Genomic DNA, 21,287 nt, shown 5'->3' with positions numbered 1-21,287 from the left:
ACTCCTATGAGGGAAAAGAAAAAGAATAAGCTAAATTACAGAAATCAATTCTTAAAAAATTGACTTGCACTTCGTTTTTTCATGAAAACAATATGACAATGAGTTTACACCGTACAACTGCTTTCTTTTAACGGCGATTTTCGTTTTGTTTGTGCAACGTGTAGTGATCTCAAATAAATATGAGTTTACGTTAATTTTTGTTAAATTAATTTTTTTTATTTGATTTTTTTTTTTTTGAGTTGAGGATCTATCAAACATAATCTTTTAGTCCATAAAAGAAATAATAGTAGAATAAAGGTAAGTTCTACGTGTACGTATATTGTTATTATTATTAATGTTGGTGTCGCAGATATCATATGTACTTATAAGTTGCTATAATGGCTAAGGTTTTACTTGGACATCACATGCGCAATTATCAATATTGAAAAGGTAGGCATTCATGATATGATATTTTTTGTTGTATTTTCATTTAATTATGAATAGTGTATTTTCTTTTAACAAAAACAGATGAGAGAAAAAATATGTAGAAAAAATGTGTGTGTTGTTTGAAATTGAGTTATTCTTCTATAAAATTATTTCTTCCTCAATTTTCAATTTTGATGTTGTTTGTATTATTGAAGTCAAAAGAAAGTGAAGACAAAAGTACCTTAACTTTTTTCTTTTTTTTTTCGTTTTGAATCTATGATAGATGAGTAATTTTTTATTTTATTTTTTGTTGTTTTAGTGCTGGAGTTCTTCTTAAATTTTGGTTTTATTGTAGTAAAAAGAAAGTGAAGACAAAAGTAAGTAAAGTCACTTTTTTCTTTTTGCAATAGCTTTATTAAGGTATCGCCTTTTTGGTACTATTTTGATATTTCGATTAATGTATTATTTTGTTGATATATTGATTATCGTATTGTTTTATTGCGGTACATTGGTGCTATATGAATGTTCCATTGAACTTGGGTTCAATCAAGACAGGTCAAATTAAATCAATTCTAAAATGAAGATCATCGGATAAAGAAAAATTGAGGCAAGCAGCCACCTACTTTGAGAGTTATGTATCAATTTAATTTCCTTGCCTATTAGATTTAAGATTTTTATGAAGTACATATCGAGAATAGTAAAAAGATCTCCACATTTGTATCAGATTTCATGTCAAAGCACACTATTATTTCTTAAACCTACCTTCACTTCGACTTTTTTTCATCATAAGCAAAGATTTAAATTTAACAAAGTAATTTCTTTTGTTAGTTGAAGTTGATCGTTGGTGGGTTTTGATTTTGATGAATTCAATTGATCCAAATTTTTTTTTTTTTGGTTGTTGAGAAGTTCAGTATTCTTTCAAATTGAGTTATTAATGGGTTTAATCAAACCTATTTAACTAGCGTATTAGGGCTAAATCTTTTCTAAGCATGTTTGAAAAATTTTAGTTCGCGAAGATCTATGTTTTTTTTATTCTTCATCTGATAATATAACTGAATACTTATTTTTTCCCTCAAATTATCAATTTTATTTTCAGTGGTTTGTTTATACATAGAAGCATCATGGGTTCTTTATCAATAAAAGTTTTTCTCTAAATTCAAATAACCATTATATATGTTTCTATCGTCTTATAACACCTTTTTTTCTTAGTGATTTTGTCTTGTCTGAAGGGGAGTCTTGGAGTAACTGGTAAAGTTGTTGCCATGTGACAAAGAGGTCACGAATTCAAGCCTTGGAAATAGACTTCGACAGGAATGCAAGGTAAGGTTGCGTACAATACACCTTTGTGGTGGAATTCTTTTTCGAACACCGCACATAGTGGTAGCTTTAGTACACCGGACTGTTCTTTTTTTTTTTTTTGTCTTGCCTACGCATTGTAATACTTGCATGAAAATGTGATTATAAAAGTCGATTTTGAAAGTTATATACTTTTTTTCTGTAGGAGTTTTTTTTTTATTTCTAAATGCTGAAGGTGATCAAATAGTGATTAGATTTGTTATGTTGTATCGAACGGACATGATGTTGATTCATCTTACCGAATATGGCCTTAGATAGAATTGTTATGGAGTACTTTAATCAGATTTGGGTAAAGATTTATTTGATAGTTAAGCTAGCGTTGTGTTTGTCTTTTATTCTATATTACTACTACTATTAACATTATTATTGTTTGGATGATTCGTATGTGTGCAAATGCAAAGCTATATTGACTTTATATTGTCAATCTCCCATCCATTGCTTTCTGTTGAATGTTTAGTTTGGTTGATCTATTTTAATTATGTATTAGGTGTATCTCTGTGAACATATATATGCATTGTTAACTATTAGTTTCTACATGTAAATTTTATGTGCAGAGTTTTAGAAGATTAATTGTGCTGATATTTCAATTATTTATATTATTTTGTTGTAGTTCGGGTGATAGATGAATGTTTGGTTGGGCTCTGTAGTAGTTAGGTTTAGTCTTATTATTTTAATACTTTGATTATTGTATTATTTTGTTGTAGTTTTTCTTCTATTACTATATATTATTTGTTTTGCTTAATACATGTGATAGATGAATTTTCGATCAAATTTTTGCCTAAAGTTTATATTTAATGCTATTATTATGATATTTCAAATCTCGATTATGCGTTATTTTATTGTAGTTTATTAGTGATGTATGAGTGTTCAATTAGAATTGGAGACAAACAAGACAGGCCAAACTAAATCAATTATAATATGAAAATTCTTAGATAAAAAAGTTTGAATTGAGGTACGCAAGCAAGTACTTTATATTTGTTGTTAATCGACCATAGATAGAATGTAATTCATAGGAAATAGCACACAAAGACAAACTTGAAAATAATAATTAAAGAATATTAAAATCTTAGAAAATTGAGTGGAACTATGATGCTTTTGGATTTCTTTCTTTGCTTTGCATGAAAGTTTCTCAAGTCTAAAGTTAGCCACAGTTCCCCTTTATTTCTCATTATAATACCCTATTGATGGCTGTCTAAACTTTCAGAAATTATATAAAAAATATACTATTAATTAATTATATATTTTTTTTGTTATGAAGTTTTGCGAGATGATTTTTATATTTTTATAGGAGTTGCTAATTAATTGATGCAACACACATATACTAACATTAAAAAAAATATATATTTTTGTCATTTAAATCATGGATTTAATGTTTCATATATTGTGACTTCAACTGTAATTTATTCGTTTTTGTATTCAAGTCATTCACCATAGAGACATCACAAGTAGTTGACTTATCCATAGTAATTAGTAGAACTATAATACCCTAAAAGACACAGTGAAAAATTTTCAGACAATTTTAAAAGATCATAATATCTCCATTTCAATTTGTTTGTCTAATTTTGACCAAGCACCCCTAACACACTAATGATTTATATCTAAATTTTCCTCAATTTTGATAAAAATATAGAATTTCGAGAATAAAAATAACACTTCGTAAAATAAAGTGCTTCAAGAAGTAGGAAAGAAATATAATGAATAAGTTCTTCTTTAATTTTTCTAATTTTTTTATCTTCAAAATTTTACATTGTCTTTTTAAAAAGTTCGTACTTAATAAAATGACTTACTGACTTACACACGAGAATTTATTTTGTATATATGTTTATTTTGAATTGACGCTTGATACACTTATAAAATGACTTACACACGAGAATTTATTTTGTATATATATTTATTTTTAATCAATATTTGATACACGAGCAATGCACGTATTCTAAACTAGTATATTAAAAGTATGAAGATACTTAATTTAATTTTTTTGCCCTTTATTAAAACTCTTTGCTTTAAACAAAATCGTCTTTTCACCTTTTTCATTCAATTTTATATTATTATTTTTATAATATTGACTAAACTCCTAAAATATATAGAAAGAAAATCAATTAATATTTTCCTATTATAAAAAAACTCCTAAAATGAAAGAACTAAAAAGGAACTCAATTTATTTGTCGTGAGACACGCATGCAAAGCACGTACACTTGACTAGTATATTAAAAGTATGAATTTAGAATGATTTGAATTTTTTGCCCTTTAGACCTTCTTTAAACAAATTTTATTTTATTAACTATACTTCTAAAATATATGAGACTAAAATATATGAAAGGAGAATCAATTAATATTTTTCTTTGTACTGATAAATTAGGAAAATATTTCTAAAATAGGATAGAAAAATACTCCTAAAAAGGACTCTATTAAGGAAATACTTCTATAAATATTGAGATGCACGTTAAATTTTTTGCTCAGACAAAAATTATTTTCATCAAAATTGAAGCTTTGTGATCACTATTATATTATTTTATTGTAGTTTACAGGTCGTAAATGAATTTACAGGCGGTAGATGAATGTCAGTCGGCTTTGAGATAGTTTACAGGTGGTAGATGAATGTCGATCGGCTTAACAAATTTTTTTGGTAAAGGTTAGGTTTAATTAAATAAATTCTCCAAAAGATGTTGAATTTAATTATTGTATTCATCTTTATTATTTGGCTTTGAGATAGTTTACAGATGATAGATGAATGTCGATCAGCTTAACAAATTTTTTGATAAAGGTTAGGTTTAATTAAATAAATTCTCCAAAAGATGTTGAATTTAATTATTGTATTCATCTTTATTATTAAATAAATATGTGTAACGTTTGAACTCAATAAATTGAGGTAGCGCATAGACCTAAACTAGTATATATATATGGATCACTGGTAACAACAAAGGCATACTTACAAATCAATGTTTTTCTTCTTCTTTCCATTCTAGGTAAACAGCTAGTAATTATCTAGACAAGTGAAACTTAATTACTTCCACAGCAACAACTGTACACCAACCACTACACTGGTGACCAAAGCTCATGCAAGCACCATACCAGTCCGACTAAGGTAAGAGGGAAAGACACACCAGATTCTGTACGCATAAGTATTGGATCATCACTTTAGACCCCAATTATTTAAGCATAGTAATAACAGTATTCAGGACTAACGTCTCATCCAAAACAGACCCATAACCTTAGGCATACATTCCTCCAACAAATACAAAAATTAAACCCTCAAAAGATGAAAACTTTAAGCAGAACACACACTTTATGCTAATGTTTATTCGAAATGCAGCCAAAATAAAGCTTAATTTCAAGAAACCGATACCCACTAAAAAAGCATCAAGACCTAAAACTTGAATTACATTTGATTTATTAAAAAGAAAAAGACAAGTGTCTCATCCAAAACAGGCCCATGACATAGACTTACATTCCCAAGCAACTATTATACGGTATGTTGCTTTGAAATCTTCAAAAATGCCGATAGCTGTGTATTAGATCCTCCAAAAAGCAGCGCATACTTATAGGATCTAACACGAGCATGACAATATTTTTTGGGAAAGTCCGAGCAACATAGACTATACAATTAAACCCTCAAGGATGAGAACTTAAAAAATAACACACACACACCTGTCTTTTTTTATAGTCGTGGTGTCCGGATCAGCTTGCGTGCACCTCGACTAATACCACGGGGATACCTGCTACCTCCCACCAGCAACAGGTATCATGTAACTTTGTCCACCGAGGCTAAAACAACTGGAAAGAAATCACCTAGTGTTTTTTGTCTCCGTCGAAATTGAACATGAGACCTCATGGTTCTCAACCACTCCATTGACTACTAGGCCGCACCTTGGGTGTGCGCGCACACTTTTTATGCTAACATTTATTCTAAATACAGCCAAAATTAAGCATAATTTCAAGAAACCAATATCCAGAAAAAGATGGAACAGTAAAAACTGAATTAAAGGGGTATAAAGTATACCAAAAGTATTTTTAGACATATCATATCAACTAGTTTGGGTGTACGCGCCTTGTGCGTGTACCTCACTTTAATGAATTGAAATATTGCACTAAATAAAATATTTGTTTAAATATTAAAGATGAATATAATAATTAAATTTAATATTTTTTGAGTATGTAAAGATGAAGAATTTATTTATAAAACCTAACCTTTACCAAAAATATTTTTAAAAGTCGATCGACATTCATCTACCATCTGTAAATTGCAACAAAATAATACAATGATAGAGGCATCAAAATAATACAATTAAATCTAATCTTTACACACAAAAATTTTCTCAAAGTTGTCCAACACTCATCTACCACTTGTGTACAATAACAAAATAATACGATAATAGAGATATCAAAATAATACAACTAAACTTAACCTTTACATAAAAAAATTTCTCAAAGCCGATCAACATTTGTCTATCACCCGTAAATTGCAACAAAATAAAATGATAAAAGTGATATCAAAATAATACAATTAAACTTAAATTTTACACACAAAAATTTCTCAAAGTCTATCGAGATTCATCTACGAACTGTAAACTATCACAAAATAACAAACTAATAGAGATATTACGATAATACAATTAAACCTAACCTTTACCTAAAAAAAATTTTCAAAGTCAACCCATATTTATCTAGCATTTGTAAATTAAAATAAAATAATAAGATAATAAAGATATCAAAACAATATAATTAAACCTAACCTTAACACAAGAAATTCTTCAAAGCCAACCGACATTCATCTATGACCTGTAAACTATAAAAAAATAATATAATAGTGATCACAAAGCTCCAGTTTTGATCCAACTAATTCTTGTCTGAGCGAAAATTTTAACCCTAAAAATGATTCGAATGAAAACAAAGAAGATATATATATATATATATATATATATATGTTCTATTATGCTGACAAAAACAGTGAAGAAGTTGAGGGTTAGAAAATCAAGCATCCACCAACTTAGACATGCAATCAAATCAAGTTAGATAAAACATCAATCATATTCTCCCAATAGGCAAACCGATTTGTTCTCTAGTTTCACGTACATTTCAATATTTATAGAAGTATTTCCTTAATATAGTCTTATTTTAGGAGTATTTTTCTAATTAAACAGTAGAAAGGAAAATATTAATTAATTCTCCTACCGTATATTTTAAGAGTACCATATATTTTAGGAAAAGAAAAATATTAATTAATTCAACTACCATATATTTAGGAGCCCCATATATTTTAGGAAATCTAGTTAATATAATAAAACATAATTAAAGAATAAATTTTAAAAAAAATAGTAAAAAGACAGTTTTGTCTAAAGAAGAGTCTTTAAATGAAGGACAAAAAGTTCAAATCACTTTTATAAGGATCTTCACACGTTTAATATATTATAGATTATAGATATAGATAGAGGCAAAGTTTATATTAATAATTTTTTATATAAATAAAAAATCTTAGTAAAAATTATTGATTTCATTTGAATTCATACCTAATTAATATTAGAGTACTGCCAAATGACTCGTGTAGACACATAATTTTGTCCCATAAAAAATATTTCTTATTCCGATATCACACAATTTAACTCCATTTTTATAATTTTTCCCAAGAAAATAAATAACCACCTCATCTTTTACTTATTTATGTATTTATTTTTGTTTTGGTTTTGTCTTATCCAAATAACAAGTCATAACAAACTTTGTCTCATTCTAATATTCCAACAACCCACCCAAGCAAAAATGGACACCTAACCTCTACCCCTCCAATTAAAAAACAACACCTCACCTCTCACCTAACCACCCCATACCCCTACCCTCTCCACTACCCACGTACACCTCCCCTTCACATTTTCCGTCTTTTATTTTAAGATATATACGCACAACACACAAAGGAGGGGGAGGGGGGGCAGGGGGAATATATTCACACTCTCTGCTCATCCTCAGGGCTTGGACTCACAGATGGTTACCATATAGACTATATTCACACACATAGAGAAGGGGCTCTGAATCATCTCCAAAATATATATATAAACACACAGAATACTCTAAAGATCCTCACCCATGGGTTGAACACAGATCCCTCCATCACTCTCACAAAAATCACGTCAATACATATACCCAACTACCAAGATTAACACATACACATGACATAATCCAGTCACCGGTGCTCACAGCCACCAAAGCTGCGCACATACACACTATCGGGGAGAAATAAATGAAAATAGAGAGGCAGAGGGAGAATTTCCACCAGAATAGTGCCAGAATCTTCATCGAAGCCTCAATTCGGTGTTGCTCCGGTGAAGGCTGCCGGAGCACAACCCACAAACTCCAAACCTGTTACTGTATCTATTTTTTCCTGACGATATTTGATTGGGAAATGTTGTGTCGTTGCTTCCTAGTCTGTTGGGGCTTCGATGTGATAGGTAACGATAACCCGGCCCGAATTTCAGTGAGCCATCGAGGTTTCTCTATTGGTTTTAATTTTTCTTCGAGATACAAATTTGCTTCTTGACTCGTTTAAGGCTGATTCGAGGTCACGTTTGAAGTTCCAGATTCACGAAGTTTCATTCGATCGTTTTGACATTTTAAAAGCTTTAATCGAGGTTCAATTCTACTCTTTCTTCTATTTATTTCATTGTTTATCATATTTGATATGTTTAATTGAATATCATATGTTGGTTGATCTCCGTTGATGATGAATAATTATTTGTGTGGATGCGTGATTGATTTACTTGATTGGTGGATTGCGAAATTGAATTGGTTTAATCATGTTGAGAATGGATTTGGGGGTGAGAATTAAAAGTGGATAGAAAAATGAATGTGATTAGTTTGTATTGATTAATTGATGTTTGTGTGATGCAAAATATGCGTCGAATTTTCTAACTTTGATAATATCACATTTTAGATCGAAATTCATAGGCAAAAGTTTAGGTTCGGGTAGGCAAAGTTTAGGAATGGTGTTTTGATGAATGTTTGAATGTATATGTGGTGAATATTTTCTAGTTTATCGTACTTGATTCAAGTGTATTAATTTAGCCGGGGAATGCCCCGAGGTTTCATGTATTTATTCATCGGGGAATGCCCCGATGTATTATGTCTTCGAAGGAGGTTTGTGATCAAGGCCCGAGGCATCGAGTAAAGCATTGAAGCATAGTTTAGGACTAGTGTAGGTTAACGTAGGTTGATATTTTTGCACTTGTTATTTTGGACTGTATAATTGGACTAAACACTAAATTTTGGGATTATTTTGTTTTGTTTGCTCGATTGATTATTTTGTGTGCTTTTGTGTGGTTTGTATATTCGTAGTGTCAGATTAGTCGATATACTTCACCCAGCGACTGTGATCGAATCACGGGATCGAGGGGTGCCTAACACCTTTCCCTCGGTCAATAAAATTTCTTAGTCAGAATCTCTGTTCGCGGATCAATTTTAAAAAGTCAAAACCATTTTGAAAGAGGATATCCAAGGGTGACTTGGCACACCCGATTTATGCCAAGTGACGACTCTGAGTTTTTTGAATGTAAAAATAATTCTTTTTTAGAACAAATCTTTATTTTGTCACTTCAATAATTAATACCCTTTCAAACATAAAATTGAAATCTTTTCGGAGTGAAAAAAGGGTTGTGAAGCTCTGGCGACTCTGCTGGGGATCATTTTAGAATTCGAGCTTATTTTTTGGAGTTGTATCGGCTTATTTTGATATTATGGGTGTATAGACGTTGCTTTTGTTGTTTTGTGTTATTGTTTTTTTTCATTGTTGAGTGTCTGCGTGCTCTTTGTTTACAATTTTTATCTATGTGTTGCCGCTTTATATCTGGCATCATGTACATAACCCGAGTCATTCTTTCTGCAACAAGTTTGTAGTGCACGCTGTGTACATGACCTCTAGTTGAGTCACCCTTATCTTAGGAGGGGGAGCTGTCGGCTGGTATGGAGTGGGTGGAAAGCTAAAGCAACCACTATCGACCATACGCTCCCCTGAACAGCCTTGTTAGTGAACCCAAGCATAGGTCATCCTTTAGGTCATGCTTATCTGCATCATATTGGGACCTAGCGGGACCCACTTGGTTCTCTGTAGGAAACTCACCTCTAAGGCATTCCTACATGCTAAATATTGTATCTTTAAGGGTAACAAGGTCATTTGATAGACTGATTTGGGGCAAAGCATGTGTTAGAAATAAAGTGCATTGATAAGAAATAAAGAATGATAAAAAGAGAGACAGCGAGAAAGGAAAAGAAAGAAAAAATAATGAGAGAAGGGAAAAAAGGATTAAAAAGGGACTAACGCGAGAGATGAGAGAAGTGATGGTGAACAAAAAAAGAGAGAAAAAAAAGGTGTGATTGGAGTAAAGAAGCAAATGGGTGTAGGAAAAAGATCGGGATGATGTTAAAATGACCTTGCTACCCTCAAAGGATGGTAGAAATACGCATGAATCTAGGATAATTTTACATATGTGATTCCCGTGCTTGTTGTGTGACGTAATCCTAACGGGTTTTGTCTTTGATGAGCATGTTCTTTCAGATAAGTGATTGGTTTGTAGCACTCTGGCTAGTCACCCATACTTCACTAGATCAAAAGCGAAGCTTGCCATGGCTAGTAGGGAGATTGAAGATTCACTCATTGACCCAGATCAGAATCCCAGGGAAGAAAGTTCAGAACACAATGATGAGGTATTGAGACTTAGACAACAACTGATAGATCTGCACTGAGCATGGGCTAGTGGCATGCCTCATTCTCCACTCCCTGAAAATCTTGGGAATATTCCAAATTTCCCACCGCTCTCTCAGGCGCAATTCTCTATTCCTATTGAGTCACCTGAACAAGCACCAGGATTCACTCCATGACAATATTATCCAGGCACTTCTAGTGTGCTCCTAGCAGCAGCCCAACCAAGGACCGCTACTCAGCCGGCGCCACCAGCAGTACCTGTGTTTGTGGCTTCGCCACCGCCTGAAGCTCTCACCTATGTTGTGCGTCCGACAATGGTACTTCCACAGTCTGCTAGTGAACTAATGTTAAAAATTTTGGAGAATCAGTATTGTTCCTCGAAGCCCACATTAAAGATGAATGAACCGTATGGGTACACTCAGCCACCTGCGTTTCCATTTGATACGGAGAAGCCTATTACAACAGAGGAACATGAAGTCATGGTGCGGAAGTTAAAGAGTTTAGAACAGGCCATGAGGAATTTGCAGGGAGTCGGAGGTTACAAGAGTGTTGCCTATAAAGATCTTTGAATGTTCCCAGACATTAACCTCCCCCTTGGTTTTAAAATGCCCAAGTTTGAGAAATACGTGAGGCACGGTGATTCTGTGGTGCATTTAAGATGTTATTGCAACCAATTGAGGGTTGCAGGGGGAAGAAAAGAGTTGCTTATGGATTTTTTTGGCGAGAGCCTTTTCGGTCTAGCTTCAGAATGGTTCGTCGATCAGGATATTGGTAATTGGAAAAAGTGGGATGACCTAGATAATGAATTTGTGCAACATTTTCAATATAACGTCGATCTGGTTCCTGATAAGAAATCCCTGGTCAACATGAAGAAGAAAAGTACTGAAGGCTTTCGGGAATACGCGATAAGATGGCGTGAACAGGCCACAAGGGTAAAACCTCTAATGAAGGAAAATAAGTTGGTAGAGGCTTTCATTCAGGCACAGAATGAGACCTATTTTCAACATTTACTTTCGGCGATGGGAAATTCATTTATTGAAGTTCTAAAAATGGGAGAGATGATAGATGACGGAATTAAGACTAAACAAATTATAAGTTTTGCCGCATTAAAGGCCACCACCCAAGAAATTCAAGGTGGCTTTGGAACTTTTGGAGGTAAAAAGAAAAAAGAGGACGTGGCGACCATTGCAGCTGGATCCCATTCCTATCCCAAAAGACCTCCTCGCCCCGATTACCAACCCCAAGCCCAAGTCTATGACCAAGCTCCATATATTCCTCCCCATCATTACTATCCCCCATAAAACCCACTATATTCTATTTCACCACCCTCGTACCCGGTATATAATGCACAACCATAGGCTCAAACCCCTTCTTACCCGTAATGGCATGCACAAGCTCCTCAAAATCATCCTTCAGCACCTCTAAATTACCAAAACCCCTCCAAACCCGCTTTCCAACCTAGGCCCGAGTATAAGAAAGAGAAGGCATCCAAGAATCAGTTCACACTTTTTGGGGAGTCGTATGCCAGTCTGTTTAATAGGTTGAGGAAGTTAAAGGTCTTGAGCCCAATTCAAGAAAGGCTTTCGAATCCACCTCCGAGAAATCTTGATTATTCGTTAAGATGTGCATATTGTTTTGACATATCGGGGCACGACATCGAGAAATGCTGGCATTTAAAGAGAGCTGTCCAAGATTTAATTAATGGAAATCAAATTCTAGTCCAGGCCTTAGAAATTCCAAACATTAACCAGAATCCATTGCAAACCCGTGTTGAAACCAATATGTTGAAGTTGATATATGATGGCAAAGATTCGTCGATGAGTTATAAGCCTATTATCAGAATACAGACCAATGAGTACAAATCTGTGAATGTGGCAGATTTGTTGAAAGCAATGTCATTAAGCCAGGAAGAAATGAGAGAAGATAAGGTCTAAGAAAGCACAAAGAAACCCGTGATCACGGTGCAAGGATCCAAAAAAGATGTTGGTTTAAGTCAGGATAAACCTAAGTTGACGGTAGTAGGAGCTCTGGGTAAGCTTAGCTTGACGGTGAAAGGAGCACTGACAGAGCCTATTATCATCAAACCAGTGACCCAGCCTCCGATAGTTGATACAAAAAAGGTCCCTTGGAATTATAAATGGACTGTGATGACCTATCAGGGAAAAGAAGTCATGGAAAAGGTAGATGAGGTAGGGGGTCTAACTCGGTAAGGAAGATGCTTTATGCCTGAAGGTTTAAGGAAGCCCAAGCCAATCATGAGTGGGCCTTCATCTATCAAAAAGCATGTCACTGAAGAAGAAGCCAAAGAATTTTTGAAAAAAATGAAATTTCCTGAGTATTCAATAATAGATCAGTTGAAGAAGATCCCTGCTCAAATTTCCCTCTTATTGTTGTTGTTGCGTTCCAGGGAACATTGTGATATTATATTAAAGGTATTAAATGAATCATATATTCCTAGGGATATTATAGTAAATCAACTTGAGAAAATGGTCGGAGAAATCTTTGAGGTCAATCGGATCAGCTTATCTGACGATGAATTGCCAGTTGAAGGTACGGGGCATAATCGGGGGCTTTATATTACCGTGAACTGTAAAAATTTCTACGTCACTTATGTTATGATTGACAGAGGTTCTGGCATAAATATTTACCCTATTTCTACCTTGAAAAAGTTGAATATTGGTGTTAAGAGGATCAAGCCCAACAATGTATGTGTCAGGGCTTTCGATGGAGCAAAGTCCAACTCCATTGGAGAAATAGAACTAATATTGCTTATAGGGCCTGTTGAATTTGCCTTAAAGTTTCAATATTGAATATTGACTCCTCTTACAATCTGTTATTGGGAAGACCATGGGTCCACAAGGCCAAGGCGGTTGCATCTACATTGCACCAGATGATTAAGTTTGAGCATGACAGGAAAGAAATGGTTATTCACAGTGAAGAGGATTTGTCCGCCTATGAAGATTCTCCCTTGTCTTTAGTTGAAGAAAAAAATATAGCTGAGACATTTGTCTATCAAATTTTTGATACAGTGCCAGTAGATAGTATCCTTGAAGGACAGGTTATTCTGAGACCACAATTGTCTTCCGTTTCTATCATGATGGTGAGTGAGCTGTTAAAATATAGATTCAAGCCAGGAAGGGGTTTGGGATTGTCTCTTCATGGTATAGTTTGTCCCATATGTCTGAGAGAGAACATGGGCACTTTTGGTCTGGGTTTCAAACCTACGGCTGAAGATCTGAATAAGGCAAAGAAAGGAAGAAAGAAATATGGTCGCTCCCTCGCCCCGTGCCGCTACTCAGTAAGTCATTTATCAAGAGCAGCGTCGTGAAACATGTAGAATTTGAAGCTGAATTTGTTAATGACTTCCAAAACCTGTTTATTGAAGTTGACATGGTTGAAACAGGAGAAGGTACCAGTAAGGAAGGTGTCCAGTTCATAGGCCCAGCTGTCCGTTTCAACAATTGAGAAGTCTCTCCTCTCCCCGTCAGGAGGGAGTTTTGGTAGTTCATTTTATTTTCCTTTCAGTTTTTCAAGTTATTCGAAGTTGTAACTCAGAATTTAGCTTGTTTATATTCTGTTGTTTGTGTTTAAACCCTCATATCTTTCCCTTTTAATGAAATACAATGTCCCTTTTATTTTGTGTCTAATGTATTTTGTTTTGTCTTTTCTTTATAAAGTTCTCTTTATGCTGACTCTAATGACATGACATGCATGCGAAATTTTCATCCTGATCTTAAAATCCAAACTAATCAATATATAATGAAGCAAGAGGGGGAATATGATAAAGAAAAGACATTAGAAGAAATAAGCAAAGAGTTGGAACAGTTTGAAGACAAGCCGAATCCTAATTTGAATGAAACTGAGCCAATTAATCTAGGGAATCAAGAAGATGTTAGGGAGACTAAAATCAGTGTACATGTTTTTCCACAGCTAAAAGATGGAATGATTCAAGCATTAATTGATTATAAGGATGTTTTTGCATGGTCTTATGATGATATGCCTAGTTTAAGCACTAAATTAGTGGCTGATAAATTGCCAACTGATCCTGCCTTTCCCTCAGTGAAATATAAGTTGAGGAAGTTTAAAACTGATGTAAGTATCAAATCAAAGAGGAAATCATGAAACAACTTGAAGCCAAAGTCATTCAAGTGGCTCTTTGTCCTACGTGGTTATCCAATGTTGTACCTGTCCCAAAGAAAGATGGCAAATTCGAGTATGTGTTGATTACAGAGCAAGTCTGAAGGATGATTTTCCGTTGCCCAATATCTATATTTTGCTGGACAATTGTGCTAAACATGAGGTTGCTTCTTTTGTGGATTGCTATGCCGGATACCACTAGATCATTATGGATGATGAAGACGCAGAGAAGACATATTTTATCACACCATGGGGAACTTATTGTTATCGAGTAATGCCGTTTGGTTTGAAGAATGCTGAAGAAACATACATGAGAGCCATGACCACTATGTTTCATGATATGATGCATAAAGAGATTGAAATCTATGTAGATGATGTGATTATTAAATCAAAGATTCAGGCTGACCATGTCAAAGATCTAAGAAAGTTCTTTGAAAGGCTTCGCAGGTATAATCTCAAGCTCAACTTGTCAAAATGTGTATTTGGAGTTTCTTTTGGAAAGCTGTTAGGTTTGTAGTCAGCCTTCGGGGTATTGAATTGGACCCTTCAAAGATCAAAGCCATCCAGGATCTGTCGCCGCCCAAGAATAAAATGGAGGTAATGAGTTTGCTTGGCAGGCTAAACTACATCAGTAGGTTCATTGCTCAACTCACAACTACTTATGAGCCCATTTTCAAGTTGCTTAAGAAGAGTGCTCTGTTGAGTAGACTAAATAATATTAGGAAGCGTTTGATAAAATCAAAAGATATCTATCAAATACGCCCATACTGGTACTACTGGAGCCTGGTAGGCCTTTGATCTTATATTTATCAGTCATGGATAATTCCTTTGGTTGTGTCTTGGGTCAGCATAATGTCACGGGCAAAAGGGAGCAAGCTATTTATTATCTTAGCAAGAAGTTCACAACATATAAAGCCAAGTACACTCTTTTTGAAAGTTCGTGTTGTGCCCTGACTTGGGTAACACAAAAGTTGAAGCATTATCTTTCATCCTATACTACTTATCTCATCTCCCGCATGGATCCGTTGAAGTATATATTTCAGAAGCCTATACCAACGGGTCGATTAGCAAAGTGAAAAATATTGCTTACCGAGTTTGACGTTGTATATGTGACTTGAACCGCCAGAAAGCCCAAGCCTTAGCAGATCATCTTGCTGAGAATCCCATTGATGATGAGTACGAGCCATTGAAGCTATATTTTCCTAATGAAGAAGTGTTGTGTGTCGATGAAGTCGTTATAGATGCTAATCCGGGTTAGAAGTTGTTCTTCAATGGAGCAATTAACATTTAAAGAGTCGGAATAGGTGCAGTTCTTATCTCTGAGGCGGGCAATATTTTTCGATAATAGCGCAACTTTAATTTTATTGTATCAATAACATGGCAGAATATAAAGGTTGCATTCTGGGTTTGAGGCTAGCTGTTGATATGGGAGTCCAGGAACTATTAGTGTTGGGGGATTCGGATTTGCTCGTCCATCAGATTCAAGGTAATTGGGAGACACAATATTTAAAGCTAATACCGTATCGACAATGCTTGAAATATCTATGTCAACGGTTTGTGTCTGTAAAGTTTAGGCATATTCCAAGAATTCGCAATGAGATTGTTGATGCTTTGGCCACTTTGTCTTCAATGCTCCAATACCCTGATAAGGCCTACATCGATCCAGTGCATATATAGAGTCGTGATCAACACGCTTATTGTAATGTAGTTGAAGAAGAGCTCGATGGCGAACCTTGGTTCATTGATATCAAGCAGTACATCCAGTCAGGAGAATACCTAACATATGCCACCAATGATCAAAAGAGAACTATTATGCATTTGGCTAGTGGATTTTTCTTAAGTAGGGGAATCTTATACAAGAGAACCCCTGATCTGGGACTTTTGAGAGGTGTAGATACAAAATAAGCTTCGACAATCATGGTTGGAGTTCATTCTAGAGTATGCGGACCTCATATGAACGGCTAGGTCTTATCAAAGAAAATCCTCCGAACAAGTTATTATTGGCTTACTATGGAGAGGGATTCTATTCTATTTGTTCGAAAGTATCATCAATGTCAGGTACACGGTGATCTGATACATTCTCCTCCAGTTGAGTTACATGCAATGGCTGCTCTGTGGCCGTTTGTAGCTTGGGGAATGGACATGATTGGACCGATTGAGCCAAAAGCATCGAATGGGCATAGATTCATTTTGGTGGCCATTGACTACTTCACAAAGTGGGTAGAGGTAGTAACTTTTAAGTTAGTAACAAAGAAGAAAGTGGTAGATTTTGTTCATGCCAACATCATTTGTAGGTTTGGAATTCCAAAGATGATCATTACATATAATGTTGCTAATCTCAGTAGTCACATGATGCAAGAAGTGTGTCAACAGTTCAAGATTGCATATCAAAATTCCACTCCATATCGGCCGAAGCCAAATGGTATCGTGGAAGCTGCCAATAAGAATATCAAGAAGATATTGCGGAAAATTATACAAAGGTCTAGACAATGGCATGAGAAGTTACCGTTTGCATTGCTAGGTTATCGCACTACTGTTCGTACTTCAACTGGGGTAACTCCATATTTATTGGTGTATGGGACAAAAGTAGTCATTCCTACAGAAGTTGAAATTCTATCTCTTCGAGTCATTGTGGAAGCAGAGATTGATGATGACGAGTGGGTCAAAACTCGACTGGAACAATTGAGTTTGATTGAGGAAAAAAGACTAACATCGGTATGTCATGGCTAATTGTATCAGAGGAGAATGACTCGAGTGTATAACAAAAAGGTATGACCCAGGCATTTTGAAGTTGGTCAGTTGGTATTGAAGCGTATCTTTCTTCACCAGGTTGAAGTGAAAGGCAAGTTCTCCCCAAATTGGCAAGGTCCCTTCATTGTGAAGAAAGTGTTGCCCAATGGAGCCTTATATTTGATAGATATTGAAGGCAAAATGGCAGAAATGGATATCAATGCTGATGCGGTCAAAAGATACTATGTATGATATTTTATCCTTTGATTGATTCTATTGCATGTTTAGTACTTGCATTTTTAAGATTGATATGATGAAGGCATTTCATTCCGCTATCCAAACATTGTGTCATCCTTTGTTTATCCCATTTAAGCTTAGTTCTATTTTCTTTCATACCCCTCTTTTGGAATCAAAACGGAGTAAAAAAAATACAAAATAAAATGTCAAGAAAAGAAGAATAAAAGAAAAAGCATGAAAAAAATAAAAGAAAAAAGAAAGAGAAAATTAGACCAAAAAAAGAACAAGCTGATGGAACAACGTACGACCTAATTCTCCTCTCTTGGGAGTGAGATACGTAGGCTACCCTATTCAGGGTTCGGTCCAACCAAATAAAGATTTTAGAGTCAACCAGTCAACAAAACTGGGGCATGAGTTAATTCTTGTAGTTTGAGTTGATTCCAAAAGTTATAAGTCCTACCCCACATCAAGTGTCATTTGGCCTCATGCCATCCTTTCTTTCTAACCCTATCCAAATTCTAAGTGATAACCAAAGAAAGACCTTTAGATCTATCTTTGAGCATATTAAGGCTAAGCATGCGATGGACGTGATGACGCATTTTGGGAAACTACTTGTCTTCCTCAGCATAAGGAATTAGGAAAGAAATAAAAATGAGAGAGCCTTACTGGTGAAAACCCTTGGGGGCACCATAAGGCGATGGTAAGTCGAGAAAAATAAAAATGAGAGAGTCTTACTGGTGAAAACCTTCATAGGCACCATAAGGCGATGAGGAGTTGAGAGAAATAAAAATGAGAGAGTCTTATTGGTGAAAACCCTTATGGGCACCATGAGGCGATGACGAGTTCGGGAGAAAAGTGAAAATAAAAGAGATTTGTTGGTAAAAGTCTTTTAAGATGCCGTCAATTGAATGAGATATATGAGTCCAATGGATTTGAAGAAGCGGCTCAGTGGCAAAGACATGAACTCAACAAAAAATGGGAAGTTTGGATAGGAAGATCAGGCAACTTAATCCAAAATGCATGTCATAGTAATTGGAGTTGGTTGTTGTATTCAGATAAGTTTTCTTTTTTGAATAAGGGACATTGCCCTTTTCTTTCGTTTACATGTTCATATTTTTGTCTTTTTATGTCATCTATCAAAATAAAAGTCACCATGATTTCTTTACACTTTAAGTCAAGTCTGTATCAAAACAAACAAGAAAGAATTTCAAAACTTGCTACCAGTCTTTCCAATTGTATGAGGAAAATCCAAGGACCAACACATGAAATAAATATGATCGTAATTCAACACAAAGCAAAAAAGTCTATCAACCGACAGGCTACTGGATTCGTGGGAGTATTCAAATTTAAAAAGGGTGCATCTCAGAGGCATGGTAAAATGGAAATTCATTATTTGAGTCAGAACTCATTTCCCTTAATATGGATCCGGGTCAATGACGTGACAAGACAGAGGCGAATGTCAATAATCTGAAACAAAAATGAAAAAAAAAGTGTTACAGCAGATGTCTAGAAAGCAAAAGTGCTGCAAACCACTCCTAAGTTATTAACTAAAAAAATTATCTTTGAAACAGGGGAAAATTCCTTATCAGCAAGTTCAGCTACCATTGGGAAGGCATATCTGGGATTTTACTTTATGTTTAGGACCCTCCTGAAGAATGGGACTTTACTTTTTGTTCAGGACCCTCCTGAAAAATAAGATTTTACCTTCTGTTTAGGATCAACCTGAAAAATAGGACTTTACTTTATGTTCAGGACCCTCCTGAAAAATGGGAATTTACTTTCTGTTCAGGACCCTCCTGAAGAATGGGACTTTACTTTCTATTCAGTACCCTCCTGAAGAATGGGATTTTACTTTATGTTCAGGACCCTCCTGAATAATGGGACTTTACTTTCTGTTCAGGACCCTCCTAAAAAATGGGATTTTACTTTCTGTTCAGGACCCTCTTGAAAAATGGGACTTTACATTATGTTCAGGACCCTCCTGAAAAATGAGACTTTACTTTTTGTTCAGGACCCTCCTGAAGAATGGGATTTTACTTTATGTTCAGGACCCTTTTGAAGAATAGAATTTTACTTTATGTTCAGGACCCTCCTGAAGAATGAGACTTTACTTTCTGTTCAGAACCCTCATAAAAAATGAGATTTTACTTTCTGTTCAGGACTCTCCTGAAAAATAGAATTTTACTTTTGTTCAGGACCCTCCTGAAAAATGAGATTTTACTTTTATTTAGGACCCTCCTGAAAAATGGAATTTTACTTTCTGTTTAGGACCCTCCTGAAAAATGGGATTTTACTTTTGTTCAGGACCCTCCTAAAAAATAGAATTTTACTTTCTGTTCAGGACCGTCCTGAAAGATGGGATTTTACTTTTGTTCAGGATCCTCCTGAAAAATGGAATTTTACTGTTGTTCAGGACCCTCCTAAAAAATAAGATTTTACTTTATGTTCAGGACCCTCCTGAAAAAGGGGATTTTACTTTCTGTTCAGTATCCTCCTGAAAAATGGGAATTTACTTTCTGTTCAGGACCCTCCTGAAGAATGGAGCATTAATTTCAAAAATGAAATCTTTCTTTCTCATAATTTTTGTTTTGGATAATTTTTGTTCTAGTTTTATTTTGATTTCAGGAACCCGCCTGAAGAATAGGGTGATGAAAAGGGAAATTGAAGAAATTGCAAGCCAGGAACCCGCCTGAAGAACAGGGTGATAAAATTGAAAGACAAAAATGGACAGTCAGAATCCCGCCTGAAGAGCAGGGCGAATAAATGAAATTCAAGCAACAAAGCGAAGAAATTGAAAGCCAAGCAACAAGTAGAAAGAAATTGCAAGTCAGGATTTCGCCTGAAGAATAGGGTGATAAAACTCGAGCCAAGAGTCAAGGAAAGCTGCAAATGGAGGATTTTCTTATTTCATTTATATGTTAACTTGTAATTTTCATTTTGATGTAATGACAGAGCCGCAGACCGGAACCTCACTTGACTCTCCAACTCGGTATAGTGCATGTCCTTTCAATCCTTTGAGATACCTATCACTTGACTCCCTCATAAATTGGGTAGGTAGGGTGTCCTAAGTCAAGACTCGGTTGCCCTTCTTTCTTCTACTGCTTTCTTCGAATAATGATCGGGAAAAAATTTTGTTTCGTTGCTACTTCTTTGTATGAAAATACTTGGTGTTTACATTCAAAGGGGGGCATGATGTACACAAATAATTTTGTCCCATCAAAAATATTTCTTATTCCGATATCACACAATTTAACTCTATTTTTATAATTTTTCCCAAGAAAATAAATAACCACCTCATCTTTTACTTATTTATGTATTTATTTTTGTTTTTGTTTTGTCTTATCCAAATAACAAGTCATAAAAAACTTTGTTTCATTCTAATATTCCAACAACCCACCCAAGAAAAAATGGACACCTAACCTCTACCCTTCTAATTAAAAAACAATACCTCACCTCTCACCTAACCACCCCATACGCCTACCCTCACCCCTACCCATGTACACCCCCCTCACATTTTTTGTCTTTTATTTTAAGATATATTCGCTCAACATATAAAGGAGGGGGCCCAAGGGAATATATTCATACTCTCTGCTCATCCTCAGGGCTTGGACTCACAGATGGTCACCATATAGACCATATTCACACACAGAGCAAAGGGGCTCTGAATCATCTCCAAAAATATATATACACACAGAATACTCTAAAGATCCTCACCCATGGGTTGAACAAAGATCCCCCC

At 34.9% G+C, this 21,287-nt stretch overlaps 1 protein-coding gene across 1 annotated transcript; it reads left to right on the top strand.

The window, feature by feature from the left end:
• The first annotated feature begins 11,049 nt into the window (after positions 1-11,049).
• On the top strand, positions 11,050-11,745 carry LOC124897616. Its single transcript, XM_047410634.1, has one exon. The coding sequence runs from the start codon at positions 11,050-11,052 to the stop codon at positions 11,743-11,745; it is 696 nt and encodes a 231-aa protein (XP_047266590.1).
• The last annotated feature ends 9,542 nt before the right edge of the window (positions 11,746-21,287 follow it).

The sequence above is a fragment of the Capsicum annuum genome, chromosome 1 (assembly GCF_002878395.1).
Source record: "Capsicum annuum cultivar UCD-10X-F1 chromosome 1, UCD10Xv1.1, whole genome shotgun sequence".
Lineage (NCBI taxonomy): Eukaryota > Viridiplantae > Streptophyta > Magnoliopsida > Solanales > Solanaceae > Capsicum > Capsicum annuum.
The sequence above is the reverse complement of the archived record's forward strand: the minus strand, read 5'-3'. Positions and strand labels throughout refer to the sequence as shown.